Source organism: Crocuta crocuta, unplaced genomic scaffold, assembly GCF_008692635.1.
Source record: "Crocuta crocuta isolate KB4526 unplaced genomic scaffold, BGI_CrCroc_1.0 scaffold317, whole genome shotgun sequence".
NCBI classification, from domain to species: Eukaryota; Metazoa; Chordata; class Mammalia; order Carnivora; family Hyaenidae; genus Crocuta; species Crocuta crocuta.
The window spans coordinates 102662-116879 of NW_027530984.1; the positions used below are offsets into that span (position 1 = coordinate 102662).

A 14218-nucleotide genomic window follows, 5' to 3' on the forward strand; every position below is an offset into this window, starting at 1 on the left:
CTAGCAGTTCCTTTGCTAGTGACATTTCTTATTTTCTTAAGCAGGATGCCCAGTGAAAATTTAACTTCAGATAAGGGTGCCTGGGGGGCTCAGGTAGTTAAGAGTCTGACTCTTTGCTTCAGCTCAGGTCACAATCTCATGGTGGTACAGTAGTTCCTGAGTTCAAGCCCTGCATCTAGCTCTTGCTGATAGCACAGAACCTGCATGGGAGTCTCTCTCTCCCTCTCTCTCTGCCCCTCCCCAGCTCACTCCCTCTCTCACTCAAAATAAATAAATAAACTTAATTTTTTTTAAATTTAACTTCAGGGGCACCTGGGGGTGCTCAGTCCGTTAAGCATCCTACTGCAGTTCAGGTCATGATCTCACGGTTCCTGGATTCAAGCCCCATGTGGGGATCTGTGCTGACAGCTCAGACCCTGGAGCCTGCTTCAGATTCTGTGTCTCCCTTTCTCTCTGCCCCTTCCCCACTCACAATCTGTCTATATTGTGACAGATCTCCTTCAAAAATAAGTAAACATAAAAAAATTAGGATAAAGAATAACTTATTATTATGGGTATGTCCTAAATATTGTATGGGACACAATTATGATAAGGATTTCTATCGGCAACTCTGTCCTTGAATGCTTAGAAAATTTCTTAGAACTTCAAAGGGTCCTAAAAGCAAGTCCTGAACTGATATATCAAAGTCATTTCTTATTTCATGAGACAGTAAAATGGAAATTCTGAAGAATGTCCAAGCACAATGTTTCACAGCCTATCAATGTGAAGTCTTGAAATACCCAGTGTCTTCGTCCTCAAATACGTGTCACTCTCCACAGGGCAAATACCAGGATTTATACGTATTCTATTTCTATTTCCAATAAAACAAGAAAGCTTGCTATTGTTGTTGATGTGGTTTTAAAAAAAAAAAGATTTCGCTCCCTAAATCTCCCTGAAAGAATAATTAAAATTGATTTGAAATTAAGAGTTTGACTTTCAAATTGTGTTGTTTTTAGGCATCAAACTTCTAACCAGAGTTTTCTTTTAAAGTTTCAGCATATAATTGAAATCATAAAAGAACTTCATTAAGCACTTGATCTTGAGTTCTAACTGAAAAGATTATGCTTCCCCACAGAGCACTGAGCACAGCAGTAATTACTCTGCCTACTAAGTGAAATAAAAAATAGTCATGAAAAAATAAATAAATGTTTTTTCCTTTATTTTTTTCACTTCAATTTCATCCCAATTTGATTTTAAATAAAATTAAGAATTGAGAGGGTGAGGGGGAAGAAGTAGCCAAAACTAGAAGAGTTGACAGCTTTCTCAAGGTAAGTATCCAAATCACAGCTCCTCACTTAAGAGTCCAAAAGAAAGGAGGAGCTGACCTAGAACATGACCAAGATTTGCAAGCATTGGCCAAGTGCATCCTTTATTCTAAAAGGCAAAGCAAGCAAGGGTAAGTTTATTATGAATGAGAGAACAGGGATATGGGAAAGAGGAAGCTTCTCAAGATGCCTTTGTCTGCCCAGTGCCTTTCCGTAACACACTAGCCAAAAACTGGTTCTCTTAGGTGTACGGGATCTGAAAGTGCTTCTGTGACCTTTAAATCACACTGCATTTGAAACCACTGAGGGAATATAGAAGAGCAAATATTAAGCCCTGAGGCAAAGGTCTTAATTGCCCTCAGGGCAAAATTTATAATAACTCCTTTCTGTTTTGACTCTTCTATTCTTATTCACTACAACAAGGAAGAGGTGAAGATGATTCATTGTTTAAGAATTTGAGCTCCCAGTGCACTGCAGAGAAGGGCTGTTTTCCAGAGTCAGATCAGGAAAAGCACTATTAACAAATGGCAGAGGATTTCCCCTCTATGGAGTTTATAGCATCTGGCTCTATTATCAGCTCTGATACTTTTATAAATACACATTATAAGCAATTTACTGGATTACAGAGAATTGGGGCTGAAATAAAAAAATGAATAAAAATAAATAGTAAAGGTGCATAATCTTTATAAGGCAAAACTGTCCCGCTCCCAGAGCTCTTTGAAATCATGAAAATAAGAAACCCAAGAAATAAAATAATCAAGGAATGAAACCCATGTTAGTAGGGAAAGGTCAAAATGGACACTTCCACTTACTGAAGATCAAAACAGAGCTTATTTTAAATTCTCTTTGAAGAGGAACAAATTTGCTTTCTAAATGGGGAAAAAGGACCGGGCAAGGAGACTGCTCAGTAACCCAATGCCCCCACGCCCACAATCACTTACTTTGTAGATGGTAGGTAAGATCTGCTTTATTTTCAGCCTGTGAAAGACAAAGACATCATAAACTGCCGACACAGCCAGCACGGTCACTCCTTGTTCCTTCCACAGCATGCTGCATCCTGCGCACAGTCCTGTCCCCAGGAACCAGCCCCAAGTCCTGGCCGAAGAGCCTCTTGTAGAACAGTGTTTAATGTAGCAGAGCAAGGAGAGGAGAAAGAAGAGACTGGCCCCAACATCGGCCCGTCCCACGATTCCTGCCACGGCCTCCGTGTGGATGGGGTGAGAGGCAAACATCAAGCCAGCCATGAAGGTCCAGTAACCGTCCCCAAGGAGTATCTTGGAGAAGCTCGTGAAGACGCCAGTGACTGCCGCATGCAGCAGGACATTGACGAGGTGATAGCTCCAGGGATTCAGCCCTCCGATGGCATGGTTTAAGCGAAAAGAAAGAGTGCAGAGTGGCCGGTAGGATTTGTGGCTGCCGCTATGGGTTAGAAGAGTCCCCCAAAAATCATTGTAGAAAATGTGTGTCCAGGGAGTTTCTGGGAGGAGGTCTTGATTAGTCTTGATAGCGCGGCTAAAAAACAAAATGTTTACAAAAAAAATCAAATACAAACTTCCGGAAAAATAAGAAAATACAGTTGACTCTTGTCCCACGTGGCAGTTACGGGTGCCAACCTTCATTCAGTTGAAAATCCAAGCATAACTTCTGACTCCCCCAAAATTTAATTGTCTACCGTCAACCAGAAGTCTAACCAATAACACAGTCGATTAACACATATTTTGTATGTTATATGTATTAAATACTGTAGTCTTAGAGTAAGGTAAGCTAGAGAAAACATCATGAAGAAAATCATACAGGGGCGCCTGGCTGGCTCAGTCGGTTAAGCGTCTGACTTCGGCTCAGGTCATGATCTCACATTTCGTGGGTTCAAGCCCCACGTTGGGCTCTGTGCTGACAGCCAACTCAGAGCCTGGAGCCTGTTTCAGATTCTGTGTCTCCCTCTCTCTCTCTCTGACTCTCCCCTGCTCACACTGTCTCTGTCTCTGTTTCTCTCTCTCTCCTTCTCTCTCTGTCTCAGAAATAAATAAAACATTAAAGAAAGAAAAAAGAAAAAAAGGAAATCATACAGAAGGGAAATGCATTTACAGTACTGTATTTGTTGAAAAAAAAATCTATGTACAAGTGGACCCATGCAATTCAAACCTTTGTTGTTCAAGGGTCAAATGTGTATGACATTGCTAAGACATTGCCTTCTGGGAAGCTGTTATCCTGTGGATGATGGGATTCCAAGTATGCAGGATTAATGCAAATGAGCCTTATGGAAGCCTTTACATATAGATTGAATATACACCCTCCCTTTAATGTTTACTAACACTACAATTAGGCTTGTATCTCTCTTCCTCAAAAGCTTTCTTATTTGTTCAAATGCAAATAGGTTTGAGGAATAAATGCAGTTTCTAAGGAAGGTTTAAGACTTACTAAGGCAGTTGTCAAACAACTGGCGTAGTATTAAAAAATTAAAAATTTAAAAAATCATGGGGTTGGATGGGCTAAAGATACAGATTCCAGGCACAGGTTGATGTGAGATCTGAGAATCTGTATTTTCTAAAAAGCGCAGTGCAGGTGTTACTAAGTGATCCTGGTGCAAAGATCTGCTTAGAGCAAGGACTTGCTCCCTACTAGAAAAGAAATAGGCCTTAGGTAGAATATCTGTGCCCAGAGCACCGCTTCTCACACACATAAATCCCTGGGGGATCTTAACAGACAGGTGCTGAATCAGTAGGTCTGGGGAGTAGTCAGAGATGCCACAGTTTTAACAAGCTCCCAGGTGATGCTGATGCTATGGGTCCTTGGGCCACACTTTGAGTAGCAAGGGAGGGCTACAGAGGCGAGGAAGAATGCCTCTCCCCTCATCCAAATGTTTCCCTTTCTTCTTCATTCTAGAAAACTTCAGCCTTTTTCCCTCTGAGTTTTCACAGGACTTGCAATCATCTATACCAAGTGCCTTGTGTCCTGCTTCTGAGAACTGGTATTCCAGGCCTGCATGCCTCATATCTCCAAACAGACTTTAAGAAAGAATAACCCGGTATTCGCTGAGAACTTGCTCTCTGCCAAGCACTGTAACAGTTTCCTTGGCTATATCTTGTTTAATCCTTAGAGTAAAGGATGAGGTACATATTATCTCCATCTCTCAAGTGAGCAAATGATAGTTAAGAATGATTCATCAGTAATAGTTGCAAAGTCACACAGCTGGAAACAGCAGGGTAGAGTTCCATGACCCTTGCTTTTTCCACTCAGTTGCGCTTCCCAAGCTGTGATCTACCTACCACTGCAAGTATGTGAGAAGCTACACAGGCAAACCGAGTAAAAATTTTAATGGTTAGATTTATTTTAATGTGTATTTGAAAGGCAATTTAATTATCAAATCGAAGCTGGATTTCATAGATGTTTGCTCAGAATGAAGCTGTTAAAAATTAAAAAGTCAACGTAAAGACAAATACTAGGGAACCAAAGGTACTGGCATATGTGACAAGGTACAAATGTTGGTCTGTAAGTGGTTCAGTCTGGAGAATTCCTGCTCTACGCCATTTTACCATCCAGAGAACAGGGTGGCATCTTGAACGTTTTGTATCCCTACTCCATCTCCGTACTTACAGAACACCAACAGAGGCACATGAGTTAGAAGGACAGAGAAATGAGATGGTCAAGATACGTATTGCATTATTAGAAGCCTCTTGCCTGGTGTGATGTCAGGGCTTTGAAAGGGGTGTGGGCATTTGTGTAGCTGAAGAAAATATGATAGAAAGCCACATCTAGCCTCTCCATCAGTTTGGCCTTTCACTGTGAGGCAGGTATGGTCAAAGGAATTTCTACATGAATATTACCAAAAACCAGGTTGGAAAAGCCCTGGATTGAGGGGAAACATGCTCTGTAATTTACCTGAGTAGCTCCAAAAACAGGAAAAGGCAAGAGATTCAAACAGATTAAAGAAACCCATCCAAGGTGACACAGCCAGAATATAAGTTAGTGCTCCAGTTGGGGTAAAATGATGGGGCAATCCTCATTTTCAACTGCTTCTTTAAATTGCTTCCCAGTTCCCCTCTCTGAGCTTTAGTTTCTGTAACAATAATAGTTTTACATTGAAAACAGTTAACAAACACTCGTAATTGCTCCTTTATCTTCTATATAGAGAAGCAAAGAACACTGCTTTGCCAATACCTGAGTGTTCTGGAGACCTGGTGCCAATAACATCTGGGCTCTGTGAGCTGTTGTTGTTATTATTCTATAAAGACTGGAGTACAATGTTCAAAAACTCCCTTATTAAAGTCAGCTTGACTCACAGTCTCTGAAATTAGATGCAGTTAGGGGTTAGAATTAAAACCTATCAAGAGTAGTCATGATTATATTTTTTGAGCCAAACACCATGCTAGTCCTTCTACATATGTTATTTATTCAAGAGAACTAGCTGACTTGTCTAGATGCTCAATAAGAGGTGAAAGGTCTATTAAAATCGTATCTTCAAAAATACTCAGTGTGGCACAGATAGCTGTTCTCCAATATCTGTTCTCCCCTTTTCCCATGCTCACAGATCTTTTAGTTTTCAGCTGGGTACACAGTCATCTGAAAAAAAAATATTTCATTTCCTATCTTCCCTTGCTGCTAAATACAATCATATGACTTTTTTTTGGCCAGTGCAACACAAGCGGAATGCTACAGACTACTTCTAGAAAGTTCCTTAAAAGAAAAAAGCTTAGCATTATTCCCTCCCTCCACCACTCCTCCTTGCTCTTGCTGAAGCACAGACATAATAGCAGGAGTTCCAGCAGCCATCTTGGGCCATAAGGAATTCTTAGGAACAGAAGTCATGCCCCGCAGAGCACAGCAATAAGACTGAAGAAACTGAGTTCCTAATATTGTAGACCGTACCAGCTCTAAGCTAACTACCTCCCCATTTTGTGTGTCTGAGAAATAAATCGCTATCTTATTTAAGCTGTGATGTTTTGGGCGTTAGGTGGTAGCAGCTAAACCTAGCCATCATGAAATCCTTTGTTAACAGAAGACCTACTATATCAGAGTGGTTTGATTTTCCATATTTATTTTTATTTTTACAAGTCTCCGTGTATTGACTGTGTATTAAATGAATTTCCATATAAATTGGCTTTTAAAATATTAGAAACAGATGTTACTCTGGATCCATTAAATTAAAACACCCTGCTATGACATTCATCAAGAGTCTAACCCAGAAGTAACTGCTTAAGACTTGATGGGTTATAATTAAAATTTAAAAGAAATATGAAAAACTGCCAAACAGTGTTGTCAGAGACAGGTGATTTCAAGCAATTCAGAATGAAAAGCCAACTGCCCTCTATCAAACATTAACCTAGATATTGATGTGAATTTCTCTAATATCAACGTAGAAACACTCATGCCATTAAAGTCAGAGCTGTAGAAAGCTCGAGGGCAAAGCATTCTGGGAGAAGGTTTTGCTAACTCAGTGAGGAAAGCTGGAAAGCACATTTTGTTCAGGACCATACTTCACCCTTCCACCAGCAGATCTATACAAGATAGAGAACCACGTTCTCCAAACCACGTTTTCTACAAGCTTCTAATTCAACTCCATAACCAACTCCACAAAGACTTTCTCAGGAGGAAAAAAAAAAAAAAAGCATGCATGCTTTAAAGAAGTTATACAAAGTTGCCAGAATTTCTTATATCTATAGCAATAAATCTAGTCATTTACAGAAGCCAATAAGATATACTATACATCAAACTCTTACAAAACAAGGATTTCAAAACAAAAAAAACAGAATTAACAAATCTCCTAACTTTGCCATGAGAGAAAACATTGCTGAAACACAGCCCTAAATGTATACTGTAGAAAAAAAATTAGGGGATAGTGGAAAGAGCAAAGGAACACTTTACCCATGTGTAAAACATGCTATACTAAGGGAGACTTTAGTATGATAACATTCTCGGATGGGTGTTATCTGCTTAGGTGGTTCTTATTTAACCAATGAAAACTATGGCAAAAGACATGAAATAAGTACTAAATTGTACTGGGCTTTGGTATATAAGTCATGTCGCACATGCAAGTCAGTGATAAGGGATGTATTACGCATCCCTCACATCATATTAAGAAAAATACGAACCAAAAGGGCTTTAATAGAATCCAAATAATCTGCCAGCAAAAGGAGAAGTAAAGGTAATCGTTCAAAACGAAGCATAATAAATTTTCACCCATTTGCATTTTCTTACAAGAGTCCAAAATGGAAATAGCAAACTCTCCTCTGCTATTTCTCAGCTAATGAAAAACCTTAACTCAAAACAAAATCTCAGGCTAATACAATTTCTTCAGTTACTGCTATGAATTGGTGTTGAAAATTCAGAAAGACACTAAGGAATTAGGAAATTTTCCATTCCAGGAAAGGTGAAGAACACTGGAGCTGCAGCAGATGTGAAAAAGAAACGGTTGCAGGCAGAATTCTCCAGAGAACACATGACTGCGAGACTGTCTTTTGAAGCAAAAAGATCCAGTCCCTCAAGTGTTCAAGGAGGTCTTAACCTGTTCCAGTTTTGTTCATTTGTGGCTCTTTGTTTTTGCTGCCTTATGATTTTTCCTTTAGGAAATGTTGACAAAGGCCAACACTATTGTAAAACTGATGAATGGTGTGATACTGCCATCCTAACTGTCCTTGTGTGTGTTTTTCACTACTTTTTTTTCCGTCCGTTGACCTTTTCAGTCACAAATACCCGCATAAATGACCATGAGTCTGTCAGAGCAGAAAAGATGCTTCCATTCTTCAAACATCAAATGGCACCCTCTTCCAAAAGCACTTTCAATTGTTCTATTGAAAGGTAAGGCCAAACTTTTAATTAAAAAAGTAAAAAAAAATTCAAATGACAGGCTGAAATTGGTTCTAGAAGAGAGAGAAGAAAAAGAATGACCTTTGTTAACCTACCCTGCTTGGGTGCTACCCAAGGATGCCTGTCCATGCCCAGAAGGACAGTGAAATGCAGAAGTTAAAAAAAAATGGACTCCAGAGCCAATGAAACTAGAGACTAGGGTACCTCAGTTTTGTAATCTGTAAAATATGAATAATAACTGTACATGCCTTATGGGATCATTGTGAGGAGTAAATCAGTAAGCAGAAAGTACATCGTTACATGTAATATAATGTGTATATGTAACATCATATATGTAATATGTTAGCTGCTATCATTATCATATTAGTATTACCATCAACACCAAGCAAGTGATGCTAGCCTTCATTATGTTTATAGCCATCCTAATCTATCGATCATGGTCATGAGTATCTATCTCACTTAAAACTCCTTTAACCTTTAGTGACACTCTCAAGATAATAAACATCTATGAAGTCTTACCTTTGGTCTTCAACACCTTAGTCTTCTGAGTTTCCTCCTCCCTTTTTGGTTACCTCTTTCTACCTCTCCTTAAGTAGCATCTCCTTCACATTTTTCTCCCAAATATGGAGCTTTCTCTCCTGGTTCTGTTCCCTGACCTTCTTTCTCTCTACACTTTCCACCTCTATGGTCAATCATCTCCAACATCTCCAACTCAAGAGCTGCCTTCTCCAGCTATATCTCCAGCCTGGGTGCTGTTCATGAGCCTCCACTTCTATCTGCCTACTTGATATCCACACCTGAGTGGAAGAAAGAGTGATGAAATCCTGGTTCCTTTACTACCACCGGGAGTACTACCTTTTGCCACTAGTCTCTCTAAAGCTCAATGTCCTTACACATGGTTTGACAGATAACAACGCTTCCCACAAACTGTTATGTTAAAGATCAAATGAAGCAATATTAATGTAAAATGTCTGAAAATTACAGAGCCTTGTGTAATGGATACTTGCTGTGGTTTGGGGCCCCTTCTAGTTAACAGTGTCCTATTTTTCTTTTCTTTTGAGAATAACCCACATTGACTTACAGTCCATATGGATAGGCTGCCCTGACCTCCTGATGAAAGGTCATCATGTGATTTGGTCAATTAATGTACTATAACCCATCCCCCATCCTCATTCCTGGACACAACAACTGATTTAGCAGAAAACCAGTTCAATCAGAGTCAAATACAACCCCAAGAGTCTACTGGGAAAGAATATCATCTTTTGAGAATGAAATGAAATCCTAGGGCTGCTAGAGAATTGCCTGAAAACAATTTTAGTTTAGTTTAGTTTAGTTTAGTCTGCCTAAGAATGAAGCCAACACCAAAGAACCCAGATCTAGGAGACAAAGAGACCATTCCTAATGCATCTGGATCCCACCATGCTTGAAGCTAATAATACTACTAAATAAACCAATAAATACCCCTTATTCACAAGTTACTTTGAATGGTCATTTGGACACCTACAATCAAGAGGGTGCTAAACAAAACAGTATGTTGGAATTATTGGCATTGTTAGTTGCCCTTTTAGTATCTTAAACTTAGTGAGACCAAATCTAAGTAATTTTCCCCACAATCTATCTCCTTTTTCATACAAACCTCTCATCAGGTACCACCACGCCTCCAACACTGTCATCAAGTTTGTGCATGAAGGCTCCTTGTCTCTTGGCTCCTACATCCATTTTTAAGTTGGTTAAGGATATTGTAACACTGTTCAGAACCTCAGAGAAAATCCAACTTGCAAGTCTCCGTTGAATCCGCCTTTAACTTCTCTGTTCTAGTCTCAGTCAGGCTCTCATTATTTCCTGCCTGTACTGCTCAGCATGCTTACTAAAACTGCCTGTTCATCTTTCTTTCCTTCGGAGGCTGTTAAGTCCCCTCATGGAAGGAATTATGCTCTATGTTTTCTCCCAGTGCCCAACACATATTAGGCTCATAATAAATATTTGTTAAACTGAACTAAATAGTTATCCCTGGCTGCTTTCTTTCCCCCTTTGATCCACTATATACATGCTGTGGAGAGAGAAACTTCCTGAAATATAACTCTAATACCACTACTCTGCTCCACAAAAATCCCTCATCATGCCCTATTTCTTACCATAATAAACACCCTTCACAGCCCAGCAGTCATAGCCATCCCCATTATGCCTTCTAGGCCAATCTCCCATTACTTCTCCATATGCATCTTAATGTCATCCAAACTTCCCAGCCTCTAGGCCTTTGCTCAAGTCATTTCTTTCCTTCCTCTGTCAAGACTCTGTACAAATATGCTGCAATCCCCCATGCTCGTTTGTGGTGCCACAGTCTCCCCCAATGTCTTTCACAGCTATTGTAGCAAATATGCTTAATTTTTACATTGAGTACTAATGCATTCTCATTAATAACTCCGACTTCTTACTACAATGAACAGGGTTCCTAAATGGGATAATAGGTGAAAGACATTTCAGAAGGAGGAGGAGGGAATCAACGTGTTGAAAATGGGACACAAGTAATTCTGATATTCCCTCTTCTATTCCCTACTGAAAATCATTGCCCAAAACAAGGAATTTTGTCATAAGAATATTATTCACTTAAAAAAAAAAAAAAAAAAAAAGAGAGAGAGAGAGACAGAGAGAGAATTATTTACTCACTCATATATTCATTTAGTCAGTGATAGTCTGGACAATTACATAAAGGGCAATGCAGATAGAATGGTGAGCAAAACAGATTCACTGACTTTGAGAAAACAGTCAGCCTAATAGAGGAGGCTAATAAGGGTACAGAGAGTTTCACTGTAGTATGAAAAATACTACTTTACCATGAAATCCTGACTGCTATAGGAGAACAAAACAGAAAAGCATGCAAAGAGTTACATGAAGGAGTAATGCAGTAGCAAAGATATTGCCAGGCTGATGGTCATTCTCATAAACAGGACAGAAAGTGGTAAGCTTGGGAGCTGTAAAAAGACTAGGTTAAGTTTGCTAGGGCAAAGCTTGAGGGATAGAGCAACAGGAATCACCAGCATTACTCTGTCTTGTACTAACGGCCTTCATAGATGGAAGGGAATTTAGCTGGATATCAATCTCCCAGTGGTCTTCAGGATTGCCTCAGCTATTGTCTTGTCAGAACTTACTTTATTTCCCCAACACACTGTTAACTTTTTAAAAAGTAGAAATGCATCTAATTTGTCTCTGGAGCCTAGCACACACTAGGCATTCAATAGATTTCTGATGAAGTCTAACTAGAAATGATTGGTACCAATAAACTGCATCCACTTTTTGGAAAAAAATTTTTTTTTTAATTCTTCACTGTTTTTAAGTATATAGGAAATTATCAATTTCATCTAAAAGTAGTTCACTCACTCTGGGCACTAACCTCTGCTCATTCAATGATAATTAACTGTGAAAAACCATCGGGTTAATTGGCTTACCCAAATGTCTTTGGCATTCATTTGCCACTTAACCTATAATCCCTTCATTAGAGTCCCTCTTTATGGATAAGCCATTATATTTAGAAAGCTCCAGTTTATATGCAAATACTTGGCTAAGAGGATGGGGGAATGAGAAACAGTATAGCATCTAGAGCCTGTCTTAATTTGGGGATAAGCAATGTATTTCAGATTCCTTGAGAAACTTAAGGTAGAAAAAGTAAATTTCAGTGTTGGCTGCTGGACTGGTGAGAGCATCCTTAGGTCGCTAGGTCCCAGGAGAAATAGAAGGCACTAAGCTCTAGAATGAATTTATCATTTCACATGTAATACATTACTAAACTGGCTTGTTTCTATCTTGATCTCCCCCCTACTAAGATTGTAAACCCTTCAGTGGAAGAGATGATGACTTTCTAAACAACTGGCACTTTAATTTTTTTTTTTTTAATTGCCACCCTGTAGACGTTGAATGAAAAGAGGCTGCCGGAATAATAAAAGGCTGTTGTCAGACATCCAGGGGACAGGGCCACCAGTAATTGCCTGCTTTGTGCAAAGTAAGTCGAAGAATGCTCAGTCTTGTTACTAAAGGAACATTCTTCATGGACCCCTCTTCCATCTCTTTAGGAGTTTTTCCTTTGAGCAATAAAGGAGTTTTATGAACTTCATCTAACACAGCAATCCTCCCCGGCCCTTCCCACAATGTTCACTGCAGCAAAAAAAAAAAAAAAAAAAAAAGAAAGAAAAAGAAAAAGAAAAAGAAAGGAAAAGAAAAAGAAAAGCAAGCTTCTAATTAAAAGCAGTCCTGGCTGCAGGTAACCTACGGCTAGAGCTGCTAGAGATTCAGTCTCCTAGAGCTTCCTCAGATGAGGCACCTTCTCCCTCATCCAAGCCTAGAGTTTTCCCAGACACTCGTCTTCTCTTACTGGGAGAAAATGCAGAGAAGGAACCTTGGTTAAATTATTTTTCAAGTATCTATACTTCCTCAAATAAATCAATGCTGTCATTTTCAGAATTTCTATAGGAAATATCCAAGAAAAAACTTTAAGTGACCCTGAAAGCTAATTAATAATTCATTGGAAAGAAAAATGTTCATTTCTTTTTTTAAAAAATGCTTTTTTTGAGAGAGAGAGAGACAGAGACAGAGACAGAGGGTGCAAGTATAATCAGGGGAGGGGCAGAGAGGTAGAGAAAGAAAATCCCCAGTAGGCTCTACCTTCAGCGTGGAGCCCAACGCAGGGCTCAACCTCACAACTGTGAGATCATGACCTGAGCTGATACCAAGAGCTGGGTACTTAATCAACTGAGCCACCCAGGTACCCCGGAAAAAATGTTCATTTCAAAATTAAATAGTCAGATGTCTAAAGATTTTTTTAAAGTATTTATATGAAAAGCATTTTGTGAGATTAGAGCAAAAGCTAACAGCCTGAAAATTATCAGGAAAACCACACTCCAAGCATTTAATTTCACTGATTAAAAGAATCCTCTATTTTAATATTAGCTTCTTAACACCTTAAAATATTTTCAGTGCCTTGCAATTTGTGTGACGAAAATATTAATATCTTTCTACACAGTGATTTGTTCACTGTATCCATACCATGCCATCCTGACATAATAAAATATTACAGTCACAACTACCCTCCTTCACACTGTACTAAACTGAATCAGAGTCTCAAAAGCTTAATGAGAATATCCGTATTCCTATTTTTCCAGACTTGAAATTAGTACCAGAAGGAGTACTATGAGACTGTTTTGCTCCAAAAAGTTAAATCAAGTTTATGAACCACTTTTGTATACTACATTATATCATTTATGAATTTCAGTCAGTTTCATAGGTTTTCATAAATTCATAGGTTTATAAAAAGATGACTAATTTTTTTTTAATATATCATACTGTTTTCCTTACAATGGGGTCTTGAGCATTAGTGATATATTTTAAAGGATGACTGTTTCCTTATAATTTTTTTTATTTGCAAAAAATTACAAATGTATTTCCTATTTCTTAGGAGAAGAAATAAATATCAGATTGTAGTCTGTTTAATGAAGTTCAAAGCTTTGAAAAATGTACGGGCTCTACTGGGTCCCATATTCTAAGAGAAAGAATACAAGTGTAACCATGAAGATTTCATGGAAGAGAGCATAGACAAATCCTGGCAGAACTAAGACTGAGATACCTCTTAAAGTCCTATTTATACTCACAAAGCAGTTCAACTGCTGTCATCAAAAACATAGCACCAGACATACTGTTGGAGAAATAAGGCTTTTGTGTGAAATCTAGTTTCTCTGAAACTCTGCAGGATAAACAGGAGAGTGTATGTAATTATATATGACGGTCTCTATGGTATAGTGGTTGTTTTCTTTTGTAAGGGCTGCCGGAACAAAATCCCACAGACAAGATGGTTTAAACAACAGAAACTTATTTTCTCTTGGTTGTAGAACGGAAAAGTCTGAGATCAAGGTGTAACCCAGTTTGGTTTCTCTTGAGGCTTTTTCTTGGCTTGCAGATGGCCACCTGAGGCCCTTTGCAGATGGCCACCTTTTTGCTGTGGTCTCAAATGGTCTTTTTTGTCTCCGCATGTGCATTTCTAATGTCTGTCTCCATGTCCTTTTCTGATAAGGGCACTAGTTAGATTGCATTAGTACCCACCCTAATGGCCTCATTTTAACTTA

General features: G+C 38.9%; 1 protein-coding gene and 1 non-coding gene across 2 annotated transcripts in view; one reads left to right on the forward strand and one right to left on the reverse strand.

Moving 5' to 3' along the window:
* The window catches only part of LOC144236591 (protein O-mannosyl-transferase TMTC2), a gene marked incomplete at its 3' end in the record, with an annotated part of 246431 nt that overhangs the window by 91227 nt on the left and 140986 nt on the right, over positions 1-14218 (reverse strand). The window contains exon 2 of the mRNA XM_077770236.1: positions 2246-2816. Coding sequence (XP_077626362.1) covers positions 2246-2816 — 571 coding nt within the window. The remainder of the gene's footprint in view (positions 1-2245; positions 2817-14218) is intronic.
* Positions 3105-3189, forward strand: TRNAR-UCG (transfer RNA arginine (anticodon UCG)). The gene has a single exon. It is a non-coding gene; the product is annotated as a tRNA-Arg (tRNA).